An 18339-nucleotide genomic window follows, 5' to 3' on the forward strand; every position below is an offset into this window, starting at 1 on the left:
CTCTTCAGCTGTCGAAGCCTCCGCGACAGATTGGGGTTGAGTGTCGGGAGGGCTTCCTTCGCCTGCCTGCATGTGCCTAGGTTAGACCAATATTGCTGGTGTTTTACCTTGGTGTTGTGTCGCAGCGTGTTCCGGAGCCAGGCATATGGCAGAGGTAGGGGCTAGTAAGATTGGCATCATCGTACTTTATACCTACACTAATTTTATGGTAGGTAATCATAGTTGTTTATTTAGTTAAGGTATCATAGTGGTTTTCTGGGTCAAGGTCCGGGTCCGAGTCCGGGTCCGAATCCTGATCCGAGTGCAGGTCCGGGTCCGAACCGGATCCGGGTATGAGTCCGAGTCCGGGTCCCAGTCCAAGTCAAAATCGAAATTCGTAATCACCAAACGTGTACCATGCGTCATTGAAGAGTTCTGTTCTGGTCATCATCAGCAGTTCCACTTCATCAAATGCGACAGTGTTTAATGAAAATGCTTGATTTACTGATGTAAATACAAAAATCTCTATACGCATGCCTTTAAGATTTGAGGAGTTCCCTTGATTCCTCATGGATCCCATCATCAGAACTCGAGCTTGACAAAAATGTGGCTTAAAAACTTAACTTGCTTAACAAACATAACGACGAGGACAAATCGCCAACCGTGAACTATGCGTCGTTGAAGAGTTCTGTTCTGATCATCATCAGCAGTGTCACTTCATCAAATGCAACAGTTTTTAATGAAAATGCTTGATTTTCTGATGTAAATACAAAAATCTCTATACGCATGCCTTTAAGATTTGAGGAGTTCCCTTGATTCCTCATGGATCCCATCATCAGAACTCGAGCTTGACAAAAATGTGGCTTAAAAACTTAACTTGCTTAACAAACATAACGAAGAGGACAAATCGCCAACCGTGAACTATGCGTCGTTAAAGAGTTCCGTTCTGATCATCATCAGCAGTTCCACTTCATCAAATGTCACTTTTTTGGGTGTATATGCTTGATTTGTTGATAAAAACCCAAAAATCACTATATGTATGCCTTTAAGATTTGAGGAGTTCCCTCGATTCCTCATGGATCCCATCATCAGAACTGGGTTTTGACAAAAACGGGACCAATCTGAATGCATATACATTCAATTAAAACAAGAATTTTCAAAATCGATCTAGTAATGACGGAGATATGGAGTAACAAACTAAAAAAAGAAAAAGAAAAAAAAAATAAAAAAAAACATACAACCGAATTGATAACCTCCTTCTTTGAGATTTGGAAGTCGGTTAAAAAAGGGGATACATGCAAATCTAAGTCATAGCTTTTCTTATTACATATATTAAGTAGTATCATGACATTAATTCAGATGAAATATAAGGCGTTTATTATTGCTGGAGTACATCATCCCATGCTGGACACCATACTCCCACGCAGTAAAGGGCCACAAAAACTGCTAATCCGTATAAAAAGGGCTCAGCTGTGTAAACATTTGGAGCTTTCTGTAGGTGGATCTAGCGATAAAGGAACTTGAGTTAGCTTTAGATCAACGATTATTGGGTTAATGGTTGATGGACCATTTTGGTAATGGAAATGAACAATAAATGTACCTAAGAGTAGCATAAACTTGAAATAATTTACACATAATAAGTACAGTCGCCTGCGCTCGCGATGTTACACCCTTAAGGCGATATTCGTTTAAACGCCTTTGAACGCCTCGCAGGTAGACTCGTAGCCGCTCGGTTGCAAGGACTAAGGCATTTTTTTTAAATGAAACACCGCGAGCGCAGGCGATTGTACCACTCCAAAGAAAACATTCAAATGAATGACCCCTTGATCTAACCAAGACAGCTGCAAACCCTAACTAACGACATCTAGATAACTTAACTGTCGTCCAATCAACCTAGATTCGATTAGAGCCCAGATTCCTTTGTTCTGAACTTGTTTAAACCGGTTTAATCCAAAATAAACCTTGGATTTGTTAGAGCTTACGATAAAAGCTTTACTATCTGGTTAAAATGATGACTGCAATTAAATACTCACTTGACTTTTCAGCAACCAAATATTAAAGCATAATTATATTTAAATATTTTAGAGATCAACTAATATAAATGAACACAAACTTAATTAATACTCTCGAGCTTCTAAAAGTAACGTATAGTGTTTCCTTTTTTTCATAAACGTGACGAAACCGGTCAAATTGCATTGCACCACCTACCTAACCCGAGTCCCCAAATGTTAGCAAAAAATCAGACCCTTCCCGACTCTCCGCATTTTTTTATGCAACAGTACACTACCTACCCACGCTTGTGAGACCATTAACTGATAAGTTACCCATTAGGGTAAAGATAAAACAGGTTATTTTTATTAGAAAAGCAAATTACTATTACGTAATATACAGGCGTTGATAGGAAACTTTAGTTTTTGATTGATGCGGGAGTCTAACTCCTTCAAATATATGACAAACAATTAACGTTGCAATAGTTTACATGCCTAATACGTAGGTCACTCGATAAGTTTTAGGCATAATAATTCTTTCAAAAATGAATTCCTCGTCCCTAATTTATACGAAAATGATATATAACTTGACCTAGTTGCTAAGACTAGAAAGGAATATAGCATAGATTGGACCTGGGGAGCCGACCCTTTCACCCCCCCTTTTTGGGGGGTCTGCATGGTACGATCTCCTGTCTACCGGGCCAGATCAACTTTGTTTGACCTAAGGAACAATCGTGCCAAGCGGCATCGCCTGAGACTAAAGTGCATGCTAAATGACCTTACTGACCCTACTATATAATTATATCCACTCCCCAAACAAAGGAGCGAGGTGAGTATTAGTGTAAGTAAATCAAACCAGAAAAATAAAACAATTGATATTAACAAAAGAATAATATTGTTCGGAAAACAATATTATCCTTTTGTTGACAACATCTCTAACTAGCAATCGGATACGCAAGGACTAAAAGGTTATCGCAACATGTCGTCTGCCTTCGAAAAAACGTTTTGTTTACATTTTTTCATGCTCAGCTGAGGGTAGTATTTTTTGTCTGAAATATAGTAAAATAGATTTATTAACACCAGCAGGTAGTTTGGCTGTTATCTTATACAGCAAGTTGGAACAGATGGGATTTCCAACAAGCCTATTTCGTTGATTGATTACTTAACATGCTTACAACTTTAATAGCTATCTCCACAAAAAGTCTCTATTTTCAAGTCCATCCACGTATTTGGGAATAGTTTGGATCAGCATTTAGCATTTGGTACTTTCGCCTCAGCGCTTTTTAAGCCTAGCAGCGAAGTAAGTATAACAAATATCACGTTGAAAATTTACTAATATGATCACGATAGGTAGCATAAATTATTAAATTAAATGTTTGTGTTTGTATTTGAGGAAGAATATCAGTCACTTTGGGCAAGAAACATTATGCCATATGATATGCCACTACATATTATCGCATATAAGGGGCATTCACTCCATTTTCCATTTCTAGTTCCCATGCTTTCCCTGAGCGCACCGTACTGTGACCACGGGACCCGCAATAACCGTGCATGTGCTAAATAATAGGGATCCACGAAATAACAGGTGGCGGCGACGCAATCTCTCATAACTCGAGGATTAAGAATAAATGTATGTTGGGAGTTGGTGAACTGTGCTGTATGTTATTTTGGTATGATTCCTAGGATCCGCTTTATTATTTTAAGTAAAATTGCCAGGCAGTCAGATTTCGATTTTTATCTTTAACTTGTGTGTGTCCTTTTCATTATCATCCGCGTTTTCCTGGATACATGTTATATTTTTTTGTTTTACTCACTTTACACCGGGCCGTGTCCGGGCCGGAGCTTCCGGAGCTCAGTTTTCTATCACATGACAGGTGATCACTTGGTGCTTTCCGTAGAAAACGATGCGCCGGAAGCTCCGGCCCGGACACGGCTCGGTCTAACGTGAGTCATCGTTTAATCGAATAAATACTGTTAATGCAACTTTATAAACGTGAGCAAACGCAAGTTTTACCCACTCTAGCAGTGTCTCTTGGACCGTGCAATGAACTTCACTAATCTGTGCGCATCACCCGGATTGCAATTTATTAGCCGCCCGACATGTGTCCTGCACGCGAAGTTTTGTTCACTGTTTTTGCGAATCGCGCTTATTTGGATACGTGGATAACGTAGGTTTAAAGGATTTAAGCATCCACCTCAAGCCAATGTGCATTTAAATGACGTGTGTGTTTCCTCGTTTCATTTTCACAGTGTGACTGGCAAGGTTTACGGAACTTGAAAAGGGTTTTCTTAGCTATGTACGATATCTCAGTACAGTATGAAGCAAAAGTATCACTTTCTTATTATTCTGCAAGTACCAATATACTTAACTTACTATGTACCTATGTACTTTTGTATGTTACCAATTAAAATATTTATTCTGATACCAAAACACCTATTTTTAAATTTCAAACGAATACGTAATAAATATACCTAAATTAACATTGTATTAATAACGGAGCGATCCAATTAAAGTTTTGGTAGGTACTTACTTTTATAAATATTAGCGGTTTTAGGTAATGACAGATTCTTAAAAGCGGGCGGGGCGGCGGAAAGCGCCGAAATTTTAAAACGTAACAAATACCGTAAACGTAACAAAATAAACGTAAGAGCATGGGTAGAGAGTACCATTTTGTACCATTTGGAGTTGAAACCAGGCGTGGCTCACTCCGCGATATCGTCGCTTTGCTACAGGTAGCTAAAAGTACATCCGTTCGGCCCCAATTTTGGGGTTTGCCATAAGCCGCGCGTGGCGCTGTCGCCACCTAACGGCCATATCTGTGCTGATCGTAACAGACGCGTTTTGTTAGGGAGTGAGTCTTTTGTACCTAGTACTATTATTTATTCTGTGTTGAAACTCTAGGTTCGTGGGGTCCCAGCGCGCATAAGTTGTTCGCAGAAATCGCGAACTTGCGTTGACGTAACTGGTGACCGAAGAGCTGGTGGCTACCTCGCACAACGTATCTGCATTGCGATACAGCGAGGAAATGCCGCCAGCATCCTTGGTACAATGCATCAAGGGCCTATTTTAGATTTAAGCTAGTTATTAATTTCTTTTAGTAATACCACTGTATATATCTTGTTTGTAAATAAATGATTATCTCTTAAAATTAATTGTTTATAATTATATGTAAGTACTACAATTATATCTTCATCAATAATTAATTTCCAAGTGATACATTATCTTAATTAAATCCCAATCAGTCAGCCTTTTGCATTTGCATCTGTAGGCCATTAATTTTAATGCCAATATGGCCGGTAGTAATTCACTGCAACACCTGGTGTCACAGTAATGCATTTCTATTGTTAGGTCATATGCAGACGTGTTGTCTGTCTATTTGGCGAATTGGTTTTGAGTAGTCGTCAATACTCTAACATTGTTGGCGTAAATAGAATTTCAATTGTTTTAATACACGTACTGAGACGAAACAGGAGCTGAGTTTTAAACATTTTAGGTAAATATACCCGTCTCGCTAACGGAAGCGGCTCCTGAAACTAGTGCGATAAGGACAAGGCGAAAAATCCTGCGTAATAATCTCATTAATCGAGATTTCATACTCGACTGTTTCCTCCTCCAAAACTTAACCAATCATAACCAAATTTGGAAATCTAAATGATTATAAAATTATCTGTGTCGGGCCGTTTTGCTTTTTTGGCTAATTGATACCAGTTTTGAATACTACGCTTCTCATTGTGGCATAGTCAATGAGGCCATTTTGGCCATTTTTGAAGGGCTCTAGCACCTTAAAAAACAAAAATATCAAAAAAGCAAAACGGTCCGACACAGATATTGACAATGTTAATCTGTGTTGAAAAAATCATTGCTCTAGCATCATAACCCACGGAGGAAAGAGTCGAGTACGTTTGTATGGAGGAATGACCACTCCTGTTGTTGGCTCTTAAGCTTAAGGAAACATTAAATAGTGACATTGTGATAAGCCAATTAAGATGCTGTGGTTAGCTAGGCTATGGTGTCGCGTGCACTTCCGACCTGAGTTTGCGGCTTTAAAATGTCATAAGTTAGAATGTTGATATATCAAAGTAGTTAGAGTCAAACCAAGAAAAGTCTGCCGATATTTTGACAGCACACGCAGTGCAGGAGTTATTCTAAACGTCAAACTTCTATAAAATTATGACGTATAGTATAAATAACACTCACACAGCAAAAAAACTGCTGCTTGTGGAGCATTCCACGGGCTGTCCCGTACAAACGCATTTTATTTCCTGTGTTGCGACTTTTTTCTCGGCATTTAAAGCAGGCGATTATTTTTCTGTGCATATTTTTGACCATTTGTACCTTATACCTTTCCTATCTTCAGAAACTTCGCGTTTGTACGGGACAACGGTAGACAATTTCATGGAATGCTCCTTGTGCTGTCAAAATCTTTGCAAACTTTTTACGAGCAAAATAATACGAGCATAAACACCAGTTAAAACAGTAAATCCGGAACTATTAAAAATCATCTACACAGACTAATAAAAAAGCGCCAAACCATCAATCTGACGTCAAATATTTGATAGTTTACCCCTTAATACAGTGTGCAACCACCGTTATCCATTCCCATCAAGGAACGGCTTAACCGCCACCATTGTACAACTACTTACCTCGTTGTGACTGTGAGCGACAATATTGCAATCAACCGATATGCACTCCCAACTATTAATCCGAAGCATCACATATAAAACCGTTGATATGAAGGAATTTATTATTATGAAAGGTTTTCGTCGTTGTTCAGAATTTCATGAGTATTATAGTAAAGCGAGTGGATAGCTAATGGACTTAAATGTCATTTGTTAGCAGGATTATAAGGTGAATTACATGCTGTAATTTATTCCAATGCCTTGATTTAGAAGCGAATTAAGCATTACGATGCCGCAACTCACTTCGATCGCATTTAAACTGAAAATCGTAGGTCAAGACCAAAAAAAGTAAGACAATATTGCCACTGCAATCAATTGTTTGTAAAATAATAAATTCCTTTTATATATATATACACACGCTAAGACAATTTATTTATTGGTAATATTACTCCTACGATTTAAAAAAGTACTATAGTAGTAGTGGTATTAGTAAGTTTATTTACTTATTTTTATACAAGACGCGCTATTAAAAAGTGGCAACATTGTCTTACTTTTTTTGGTCTTGAACTACGATTTTCAGTTTACTGCATAGGTGCCTTACGGTCGTCTGCTACATGAAAGCAATAAATGCAACACGAATATTTGGGCAATACTTACCGAAAAATAAGTTATATTTCAAAAATACAAAAATTGTTTAAGTTTGTAGCGGCTCCGCCCCCAGTTTTATGATCTCAATAAACCACCATTACTCATAACCTAGGTTGAAACTAGATTAAAAAATGCATTTTTTGGAATATCTCACTTCTAACTAATTAGTAGGTACTGGACTAGTGTATAAAATATACGCAGGCAGCAATTTTGTGCGACGTAGTCATGCTACCCAAAGATACTGCAATGGTTAAGTACGTTTTTTGGTGTTGTGTAATAATTTGAGTTTGAGGTTTGTGATATTATGTATTTGCTATAAATGGAATTTGAATAGCATATGTGCTACCACTAATCATATATAACAGAAGATGCTTCTTTGATAGGAATTAAAAAGGAGCATGACGAAAACTTCCATTTAAAGTTCTAATTCCTATTTCAACACAATACCTTCGTGCAATATAAACAAAAAAATATTTTTTTCAGCATTATTTTAACGTAAGCTTCACCATAGTGACCTAAGGTTCGAATGTTCACATTGAACCTTCACACTAATCTCACGAAGACCAATCAAGCAATCCAAAGCGTAAAATCAGTCGGTAGCTGCCACGCTACATTACAGCAAACGCTCCAATTCAAAACGAACCAACTCCACTACTGGTCTGCGTGTAACCAGCCTTTTACTCAGAAACTTTTTCATTTATACGTAGATAACTTTAATTCAATACGAAAGGCTGTAACTGCAATAGGTTGGTATATGCGTTGAATCATTTTAAGTGAAAGAGAAGATTAACTCAGACTTTGACATCAATGTTCACTTCGTGGCCCATTTGATATGGTCAAGACTGAAGTTAAAGGGAGTTGAGGTGATTCTACCTACCAAAACTTATTATATATTGTCACTTTTTCCATGTCGATATTGAATACCTATTAAACTACAGACTATAGACGTTTAAAATTTACAATAATAATTATATAATCTACAGAGATATGAATATTCCCTTGAACTTTAAAAAAACGAGGAGAAAAGATGCAATATTTATTGAACCAATGTTTGTTTATTGCGATTTTTTTGCCAATGCATTCAAAAGCCTACGGTTCATACAATACATCTCGATAATCCTACATAATGATAATGACTAAATAATGACACACTTTGCATACTTTTAATTACTCGTAAATATTGCTCTCATTCATATTGAGTTAAAAAAACTTCATCCCGTCTGGAACTCCTTTTTTTTCGCATTTAATTTATTCCATCATGTAAATCAGACCAGGGTACAAAATCAATAAAGAGTTAGTCATCATATCATGACATGACCTACTTTCGGTTCAACAACTTATTGTACGAACATGTTACGACTTGATGACTTGAACTATAGATTTCAATGCCTATAAACGTTTGAACCTGTGGTGTTGAAGGTAAAAATGTATCATTTATAAATACTTAGGTACCTTTATGTACACCTATAATTGCATAGGTACCTACTACATATATGGAGTAAAATATTCGTATTAATTAAATAATTGCAGGTATACATAGGTGAAGACGATGGAACTTCGTTGAGATACAGAAATGATTAAACTTACAGTAGTAGTAACTTACGGTACCTACAGTTTAAAAAAAAATATTCTTGAAGGGGTAAAAGGGGTTAACATTTTGTCTCGGGTACGAATATTTTTATTTTTGTATCGAGAGCAGATACTTTTTTGTGATGAACTTGAAATGTAAAAATATATTGTGATCAACTAATATTAACTACTTGTCATTATATTATTAAAGTCTGACCACGGTGTTTTCATGCTATTTAAATAAGTCCTACCTTCGTCAAGTATGGAGCTTATAGGGATATGGAGGCACCTATTCATTCTTACTGCCAAGTTTGTGCAAAGCTACTCGTAGCTAGCGTGGCCAAAATATAATAAAATGCTATGCTATGCAATGCTATTTTTGGCTGCACAATGTTCATGGCAGAATTAAAACAACCAATATGTATAAGAATCCACGCAATCAAAGTCGTGGGCAACAGCTATAGTTTGTTTTTTTAGGATTAGAAAGAACTTCGCAGAAGTAAGCTTGTGGTTCCAAATCCGACACATATAGCGGTAATAATTTGAAGTAAATTATATGTATTGACCATGCTACATTAGATAATTCAATAATTATTTACAATTAAAGAGCCTGATAAAAACTGCACGCTTGCTTCTGTGGAGTTATTTCTAATGCTAAAAAAAACGAACTATAGTATTTTTAAAAATCAAGTGTTATACATAGAGAGTGAGAATAGGAAAAAAGGTTAACAGTAACCCTGTATCAAATGATTACTTAATTATTTGATGTTTTTATTTTTAGTCATAGATGTGACTAAGGGGCCATGAAATCTCAAGGGTGAAGCGTGAGTGAGATTTCTTTTCGTTTGGTTCAACGTATGACTAATTTTCATTTGGCTTTATCTTTGGCGAGATATCTAGTGGCTTTTGGTGCTTTGGGTCGAGCAGAGGTGTTAAGGTAAGTGGCTTAAAAATTGCCATTAGATAATTTTAAAATGTGTTTCAAATCTTTAACTACGTTTCTTAATATTTATGAAACTTTTAATTGCTTCTTTGGATATTAATTATTTTAGGACTGTAATATTTTGTTTTGAATATATGCCCCACAAATTACTTTCATTTTTGCAAATATGAATTAATTAATGAATTTTCAATTCAAAAAATACTTTTTTTATTATAAATAAATAGAAACTTATAAACGTATCAAAAGAATATTTATCAAGATGTGTTGTGTTAAATTTAAATAAAGTAGGTCGACTTTGTATTGCATCATACTTAGTTATTTATTATACTTATCCTGTGTCTTCGTGTCTCGAGAGCTGAAAAACATTAAAAAACATGAAGTACCACCATTTTGTTTCTGACGTAATATATATGTAAAATGGTTGTTACTATAAACCGTGTTATTAAATGTTACTATTTTGCTTCTTCCACTAACTTCGTTCTTTACTAGTTGTTCTGTAATCTTCAATTTTAGTTATTAATACCGAAATTATATGAACTATGATACATTATTTTATTATTTTTAGCAAGAGAGTCGATAAAATTAAAAATTACGGTAACATTTTATTCGCGTGGTTAACAAATAAACTCACGATTTTAAAACAATACACACTATATTGATGTCACTTTTTTACGATTGACTTGAAAATAAATTTTATACATCGTTCTATTTTGTGCAGGTACGCAGCAAACACATTTTATTTCAACGCGGTTAACTATCATCTTTATCACCCGTATAGTTACAAAGGTTTCCACTTGATTCTAAAAGCCAATAAACCTAAAACACCTTCGGTTGCACAAAATGCTGTCAAAACCGCAATCGTAAAATTGACTAAAACTAAAAACAATTACCAAATTACTACGTTTATTACTTATAAAACACACACGCCTCCTGACACAGCGTCGAATAACCCGTTCCTGAGCGTTACGTGTCTATTAGTTTCCGAACAAAGAGCCGTTAACTCCTTCAACGTATACAAACGTTTTCAATGTTACTCCACTGAAGCTCGGGACCGAGTGAACGCTCTGCGTTTAACAACCCCGTGCTCTCCTGCCGTCCATTCTTACGTCACCTCACCCCATACCAAACCAGAAATCCTATTGGCCAATTCATTTTGCCGCGCTTTCTCAAACCCAAATTCAAAAGCTTCTCCACATTTCTCTCTTTCGATCATAAGGCAATCTTTTATACATCAGAAAGAGAAAGCTGTGCTTCGTCAACCGCTGTTGCAACATGATGTAACCAGTTTGAATTGAAACGACAATATATAGTAAATGCATGGGGAAGAATAGGACGGGGATAAAGTTTTGACGTTGATTGTAGTGGTAGAGTGCGAAGGGAACGTGCTACTGTGCGTTCCACTATTTATAATCAAATCGGTTTGCACTGGTGTGCGCGTGTAGTTACATGATGCACCATGCCGATGTGTGTGCAGCGTCGAGGCAATGATGTGCACGGAGTAACCCTTATTACAAGATTCGCTCCCGCCGCGACCGCACGTTCAATAGCTGTCGCCAGTCGACCTCTTTTGTCGTGCGAAGTGCGAACTTAACTTGTTTACATCGGCTAGTCGGAGCGATGCATGGTGCGTTTCGCGCGGTTGTGTCATTGGCCTCAGCCGATTATCGCTAAATTACGTGTGAATTACGGACAATGCTCTGAGAGTTGCGTCAAAACTTTTTGTGTGAACTTTGCGAGCTCAGACCGTGATCTCTTAGCGCCAAATTTTGAACTATTCCTGTGCCATCGATCGAGTGAGAAAGTGACTTTTTGAAGATTTTTTTCTACAGAACTTTTACACAAAACATTGTCGTTTGTAAATTGTGGCAATAAACACTAAAAGTGATACTTTTTCGGAAATCATCAAAAACTATCGTGAATTTTCGAAGTGAGTTCTTCATCAAGAAAACAGATCTGCTGATTCATGCAAATATTGAACAGGTCTTGACTCATACATTCAAGCGGACACATATCATTTATGCATACAAAACAAACGGCGATCTATCCACGATTCCTCCGTAGAAAAAGACACTACGCCCGACAAAGATGGCTATAGCGTTCAACTTGCCGAGTGAGAGAGAGGCGACAGAGGAGAACTTCTCTAGACTGAACAGGCTTCTGGCTGAGCTTTACGATGTTCTGTGCCACATTCTGGTGTCTCGACAGCCCGGGCAAGAGACTCTGGCCCACGACACGCGTCGAGGTGAGTGTCCTGAAGCTAACACACCACCTTACCACTTAAGATGCAATTCGACCTACATCGTCAACTTAGTGATGGTAGTAGCCATCATAAAAGTGTCCCTGGCATCATCGCTCTTCAATACCATCAGATAAAATGAAGATTGTTTTAGATAAGTATTGTTAACGGTGATACTGCATAGCAGATCTGGACTATTGTTATCGTAATTTTAAGTCCATCCGTTTTTATGTAATTTTTGACGAGATGTTGTGTCCGACTGCACTTAAATTGTAAATGGTGGTTTTTGCTGAATTACAACCTAAGGTTGATCTTTGGTTTAATTCGGCTGCAATTCTAACAATAACAAATACTTATGCTTCAATAGATACAATCTTGCTTTTTGATTCGTACAGTGAAGTTCGACAAAACAACTCGTGATATAAAATATTAATAAAAATTTACTGTAATATAGTAATGTTGTGCATTTACAAACAGGTTATTTTTTTATTTGGTTAAAATATTAACCTATTGATACAATTTGTCAATAAGTTCCCATGCTTTTATCTATCACCTATTATTTTAGTTTACCAGTGCTTACAATCTGCGGATATGCCAGCATCCAATTCCGTACATATTGTTAAGTTTTGAATTTAGTTACATTTCAATTTTGATCTCTTATTTTGTTTATCAATTTTAAAATCGAAGTAGTTTGTTTAATTTATTATAATCACCTTTTGTAAGTTCCCGTGAGGTATATAGCATTTAATAATAAAGGATCTCAGTCTTTATTTTATTTCCAAATAGTCTCGATAGTCATAGTGCCCTTTAAGTGAATTATAACTTTTTTGATTAGACGCCAAATATTTTGTTAGAATTACTGACTCACGTGAAGAATTTATTGAAATTTACTAATAATGATTTCTTTAATAAAAATTGTACATGTATTAAAATTATGGAATTGATGTATCATTGTAAATAAATTCAATTCCATCAATATACTAGTTTTGTTACTATGACCTTATTTTTAATATATTTAATAAGCCGCTGTTTTTGAAGTTTAAAATAGTACAGATTCCTTCTGTAATAAGGAAAACATTGATAAATACGCCAATAGTCTTTATATAAGTCACAACGATTTGTAAATATTGCATTTAAATATTTGTGATTTTAAGTAAGAACATTTCTGCATACATTTTTTTATTATTTACAAACGATTACTATAGTAAGTGCCGCATGTAATCAATATACATAAACTGGATTGTGTTAATAATATTTTCCCTATATTTTATGGGAATTTGTAAAATAAATATTATTTTGTAAAATATCCTGTTTTAATTTTCCATCTTACAATAAAACCCATTAAATAAAAATTTTAAAGTAGCAAGACTATTTAGGTACTTTAAAATGTGGGAATATTAATGCAAAAGTAAATGGTAGGATACTTATATCATTAATAAGTAAAGCGTAGTACAAAAATCATTAAAACGAAATTTTATAAAATTGGACCGTTAAGTAATTATAATATTTAAAATAGCTTCATAAACGCCTAATTTTAAATACAGTTTATCTTATTTTATGCAACCTTATCAAAGAAATTGTGTCAAATGTAATAGGTATGTAAAGTGAAACAATAATGACAATAAATAAAGAGAAATATTAACGAACAACGCTACCATCGCCGCTAAAGTTAAAAGGAGTCTCGGCAACGGCAATAGATCCAAAAATAACTTGTTTACCTTCCGTCCAGCATTGACCACGGAGCAGGACTAGTTATAACTTGTTCAAAAATATGGTCAAAAAGACGATGTCAACTAGCTCTGTACAAATTTTTTTAACTGTTTTATTTTAATAAAGTTATTTTTGTAACAATTACTACCACTTGGGTATTTCAAAAAATAATCAATTCATCTAGAAAAAATAATCAACTTCCTCTGTTTTTAATAAAATATTTAACTATAATTTCAACCTATTTTCCTATTGAACAACAACATGATATTTCAAAAATATTTAATATTTACCTGCTATTCAGGTAGATACAAAAAAGATAAGGGTACAAGATACAGCATAAACATGTTTAAACAAGAAACTGGAGGAGACAGAGCTGTAGCGCGTTCTAAATCCTAGTTGTTTACAGTCACGACCTGTTTCAATCCAAGCGAAAAGAGTTAGCGGTATGGTTAGTATTTATTAGACTTTGAGTTAAGTAGGTACCCAAGTGATTCAGAAATTTAAACAATTGGAAAAATAGTGTTTAAAATCCAAGTAAATATCTCATAAGAACAAGATTAAGTTGGTAAACGTATGAAATATTAAATCAAATAAGAAAATAAGAATCCAGTTAATTTCGTTATAAATCCTATCAGATCCTATATTATCTATCTGAATCAAAATAACCTACATATACGAGTAAAATCCCAAAGGTACAAACTTGTATTGTAGTAGTTTAACCGTTAATTATTTTTTCTAAAATACAAACTTTACTCTCCTTCACCAATTGATTACAATTATCTAGTGCTATAATTTTATATGAATTGGCTCTTTCCTACTAGTCAAATCGAATTCTTTTTTAGAATGGTTAAACGATTTGCTAATATGAAATTTATATGAAAACGTGTATAGTGACATCACGGTCAACTCACTTACTTTTGATATTCCAATCTGATTTATTAAATATAAATTGTGGTTATAAGTAACTGCTATCTGTGTTTTTCAAATAACTATCTGATGTTTTATTTCGTGCACAGTGTGAAATAATATATTTTAAGTAGATCAATCTCTTTCCGCTGAGTTTTTATGAGCTGCACCACACAATTGTTTGTAGCATTGGCAGTGGACTAGCGAAGTACGACGTTTGAAAGCGAAAACCAATCGTAATCGCGCGATCGTGAAAGAAGAAATCGAAACTATGGTAAGATACTTTACTTGCTAGAACGGGTAAAATAACGCTGTAGATTTTTTTAATTTTCGATTGCTGTTTGTATTAGTGTTGATAATCAGAAATACTCGACTTCACGTCTTCGATAATTAACATATAAAATAGTTAACTATTTATTCGTTTGCAATGTATATTTAGAAAAGAAACGTTATTTGTTTCTTCCATAATTATTTGGTAAATTAACAGACTGAATCCAACATAAGCGTATAAGTGTAAGTATTATTAAAGCAGTGCTTAACGAACTTCACTCCAGAATCAAAAAGCAAAGTTTATCATTTGTGTGGTCCTTTGTTTTTAGAAAAAGTACCAACATTTTACTATGCATCTACTAAATCCGCATTGAATGCATCTGTAGCTTTAAGGTCTTTGTATTAAGGTCCATCAAATTTCACGGTCCCACAATGATGGTAAAATAACGGAGGTAAAGGTAAGTCACGGTAATGTAAAAGTTGTGATTGTGCCTATGTCGATTACAATTGAAGTGGAAAGGTATACGCTCCAATGACTTCAAATATTTTTTTATAAAACAAAAAATATTGATTGCTTTCTGTCATTGAAACTTTATTTTGAGGATAAATATATTACAACTGTTTATCAAGTGCTTTTACTAAAAGAAACGAATTACCGATAACTATTTATACTCAACCGCAACTTCCACCAAACGTAAAATAAAATAAATAAGAATGGGCATAAGATCCCGCAAGAAAAATTAGCTTACCTTATGAGGAAAAACTTGGTATGGGTCCGAGTCAAGCTTAGATTGCATTTCGAACCGAACCAAAATGTTACATAAAAACTGTCAATGAACATTATACCTATATTCATTCATTTCATTATTAAATAATAAACAATATGATATTAATAAAAATAGTCAACCCACAGCAGAAATAACACCGGAACGAGTATTGAAAATTCGACACACATTTTCTAATGTAGGTAAAGTAGTAATAATAATTATTACCAAATAATAAGATATTCTGATAATAACCAGGATTAACCGGTATTATTTTATGAGATTTATAATTTAATTAACCGCTCCACTATATCTGATCTCTATTGTATAAATATAACACTTTAGCCCTTTGATGCCTGTTTTGTAAAAACCACAGATAAAACCTAAAATCATAAGATCAAGCAAGCTGTTGTATTCTTACAGACAATATAGCTTAGTTATGGGACTTAATTTTGTTTAAGATATTAGTCCGTAGTTAACTATAATAACTACTTACCAACAGCTTCAGTCAAGTGGTAAACCTTCAATACCTGGCATTGACCTCAAAACTTAAAACTTTAGAACATCAACAAATCCTTTAATGTATTCCACAGGTGCTCTCCAAAACAGGTGCTCTTTTTAAAGACAGGTCCTGACACGTTCAATATCTTTGTCCCGGTTTGCCTCTATTCCCGATTTGGTTCATTTCGTCTTTTTTCATCCTTTTTTGTCGACGAGGAACGAATGATAATTTATTGCAACGGGCTTTGAATTTTAAAAGCCCTCAAGTTTTATTGCGTTGATTATTTTGAATTCAGATTTTATTGCCGGTAGCGTATTTAAATGAGTTTTTTATCGGACTGAATTCGGTTTAGTTTCGAAACTTTAGTTTAAAGGATATCTTTAAGTTGTCCTCTTCTCTACCTTGCAACTGCCAACTGGCAATGTAGCCAATCACGCTGCTGTATAATTAGTATCATCGCTAAACTTAGAGCCTTTATTATAGGTACCACATCGGTAACCGAAAAAATTATTTCAAACTATTAATTAAATATAATCATATGGGATCAGTTTCAATGTTTAATATTACAATAATGCAGTGAAAGAAGTATTTCTAGATTTTCAAATATACCGTTTGAAAAATTTATCTCGACCAGTACGATAATATAAAACTCAAAATATCATAAAGGTTTTCGCATAACAATTAACTAAATAGTTAAGAGAGTAAGTACAAATTTAATATTCTTTTATGACCATGTTCCATGACACTAACTTAATGTGTATACAACGGTCGGTTTTGATTAGGTATCTTTGTCTGCAATGCTGTTTGTTTGTTATGACAGTTATGTTTTTAAGTCAATAGTGTAAAAACTCGTTCTATTAAAACATAGTTTACACAAATTTGCAAGTTGCGGTGCTCGTTTATTTCACGGCCCATTAATTTCATAAGAAGATAAGAAAAAACATCTTTGTGCTGTGGTTAACCCGTCGTCACTTAATTCCGTTAACCCTCTCTTTAAGAATTTGAAATGGTCAGGGGCGCTTAGTCTCCAGTAACTGTAGATGTAGGGTAACTTAAAAAGAATAAAACACCTGTGATTATTAACTAGTTATTTTGAAACTGGATATTTGATTGTAAACTGAATATATTATAGAAACTTATGGTCATTGATATACCTATATTTCACTTCTATATAAATTTCGACTTAGCTATCTCGTATTCAGTATTTAATAGAAAGCACATATTTTTGTAAATTGATTATTATAATCAAAATGACCCCTAGCTCCTTAGAAGAAATTTCTTCATCACAATCAATATCTCCCTCCTCGCCTGTAGCCTAGGTTTATTATTTTACATTCGACTGCCAACTAACCTTCGGCCCCTAGATAGCATCGTAACTAATAACCTCCATCATTAGTAAACTACATTCGCTCGTGTGTTCAATATGTTCATGTTAAAATGTCAAGGAGCATTATGGTTTTCTTTAGAAAACCTACAATTTCTGCTTTGTGTTTTAAGAAATCTATTTATCTAACTATCACAACTTAACTAAACCTCATATTGAGCTGTAACTTTAAAATTAACAGTCTAAAAAAATGTAATCACTAAAAACAACTGGTGAAAAGCTTGTTGAAGTTATGAATACTATATGCTAGTAACAGTTTACATAAAAATACTTTTAACCTTTTTAAGGACTCTTCTGGACAATAATATATTCTTAGCAGATGCCTTCGCCATTATTATTTACCACGTATAGTTTTTTCTTATATGTATTATATTATAATTTCGTTAGCATGTACTTTCCCCTCGTAAGCCAAAAATGTGGTACCCTTCGTCAATAGTGTACCTACACATCGTAAGCGAGCTAAGTAGAGATTATCGCCGGTATTCGAACAATGAGATACGTCAAATACTAGATATTGAAACGATATGGATTAGATATGTCAGTGTCAAACAAGTGTCAAAAGTGACGTATTTGTTTGAAGAAACGTCAATTTTGACACTTGTTTGACACTGACATATCTAATCCATATCTTTTATAGATCTATTAACTGACGTATCTTAAAGTTGGAATCGGGCCGTATTACGTATGTATAGGTAAGTAGGTACAGTCACCTGCAATAATATGTTATACAACGAAGGCCGCAAAAATATCTCACACGATCTTATTTGTAGAGCCACAAGAGCGTGTCACATATTTTTGCGGCCTTCGAAGAGTGACATAT

At 34.7% G+C, this 18339-nt stretch overlaps 1 protein-coding gene and 1 long non-coding RNA gene across 2 annotated transcripts in view; both read left to right on the top strand.

The window, feature by feature from the left end:
* Positions 1–6317: 6317 nt before the first annotated feature.
* Positions 6318–18339, top strand: part of LOC134666178 (uncharacterized) — a 163340-nt gene continuing 151318 nt past the window's right edge. The window contains exon 1 of the long non-coding RNA XR_010098463.1: positions 6318–6382. This is a non-coding gene — a long non-coding RNA (uncharacterized LOC134666178). The remainder of the gene's footprint in view (positions 6383–18339) is intronic.
* LOC134666064 (uncharacterized) overlaps positions 11255–18339 on the top strand; it is a 128113-nt gene continuing 121028 nt past the window's right edge. The window contains exon 1 of the mRNA XM_063523180.1: positions 11255–11989. Coding sequence (XP_063379250.1) covers positions 11833–11989 — 157 coding nt within the window. The 5' untranslated portion in view covers positions 11255–11832. The remainder of the gene's footprint in view (positions 11990–18339) is intronic.

This window comes from Cydia fagiglandana, chromosome 1, assembly GCF_963556715.1.
Source record: "Cydia fagiglandana chromosome 1, ilCydFagi1.1, whole genome shotgun sequence".
Lineage (NCBI taxonomy): Eukaryota > Metazoa > Arthropoda > Insecta > Lepidoptera > Tortricidae > Cydia > Cydia fagiglandana.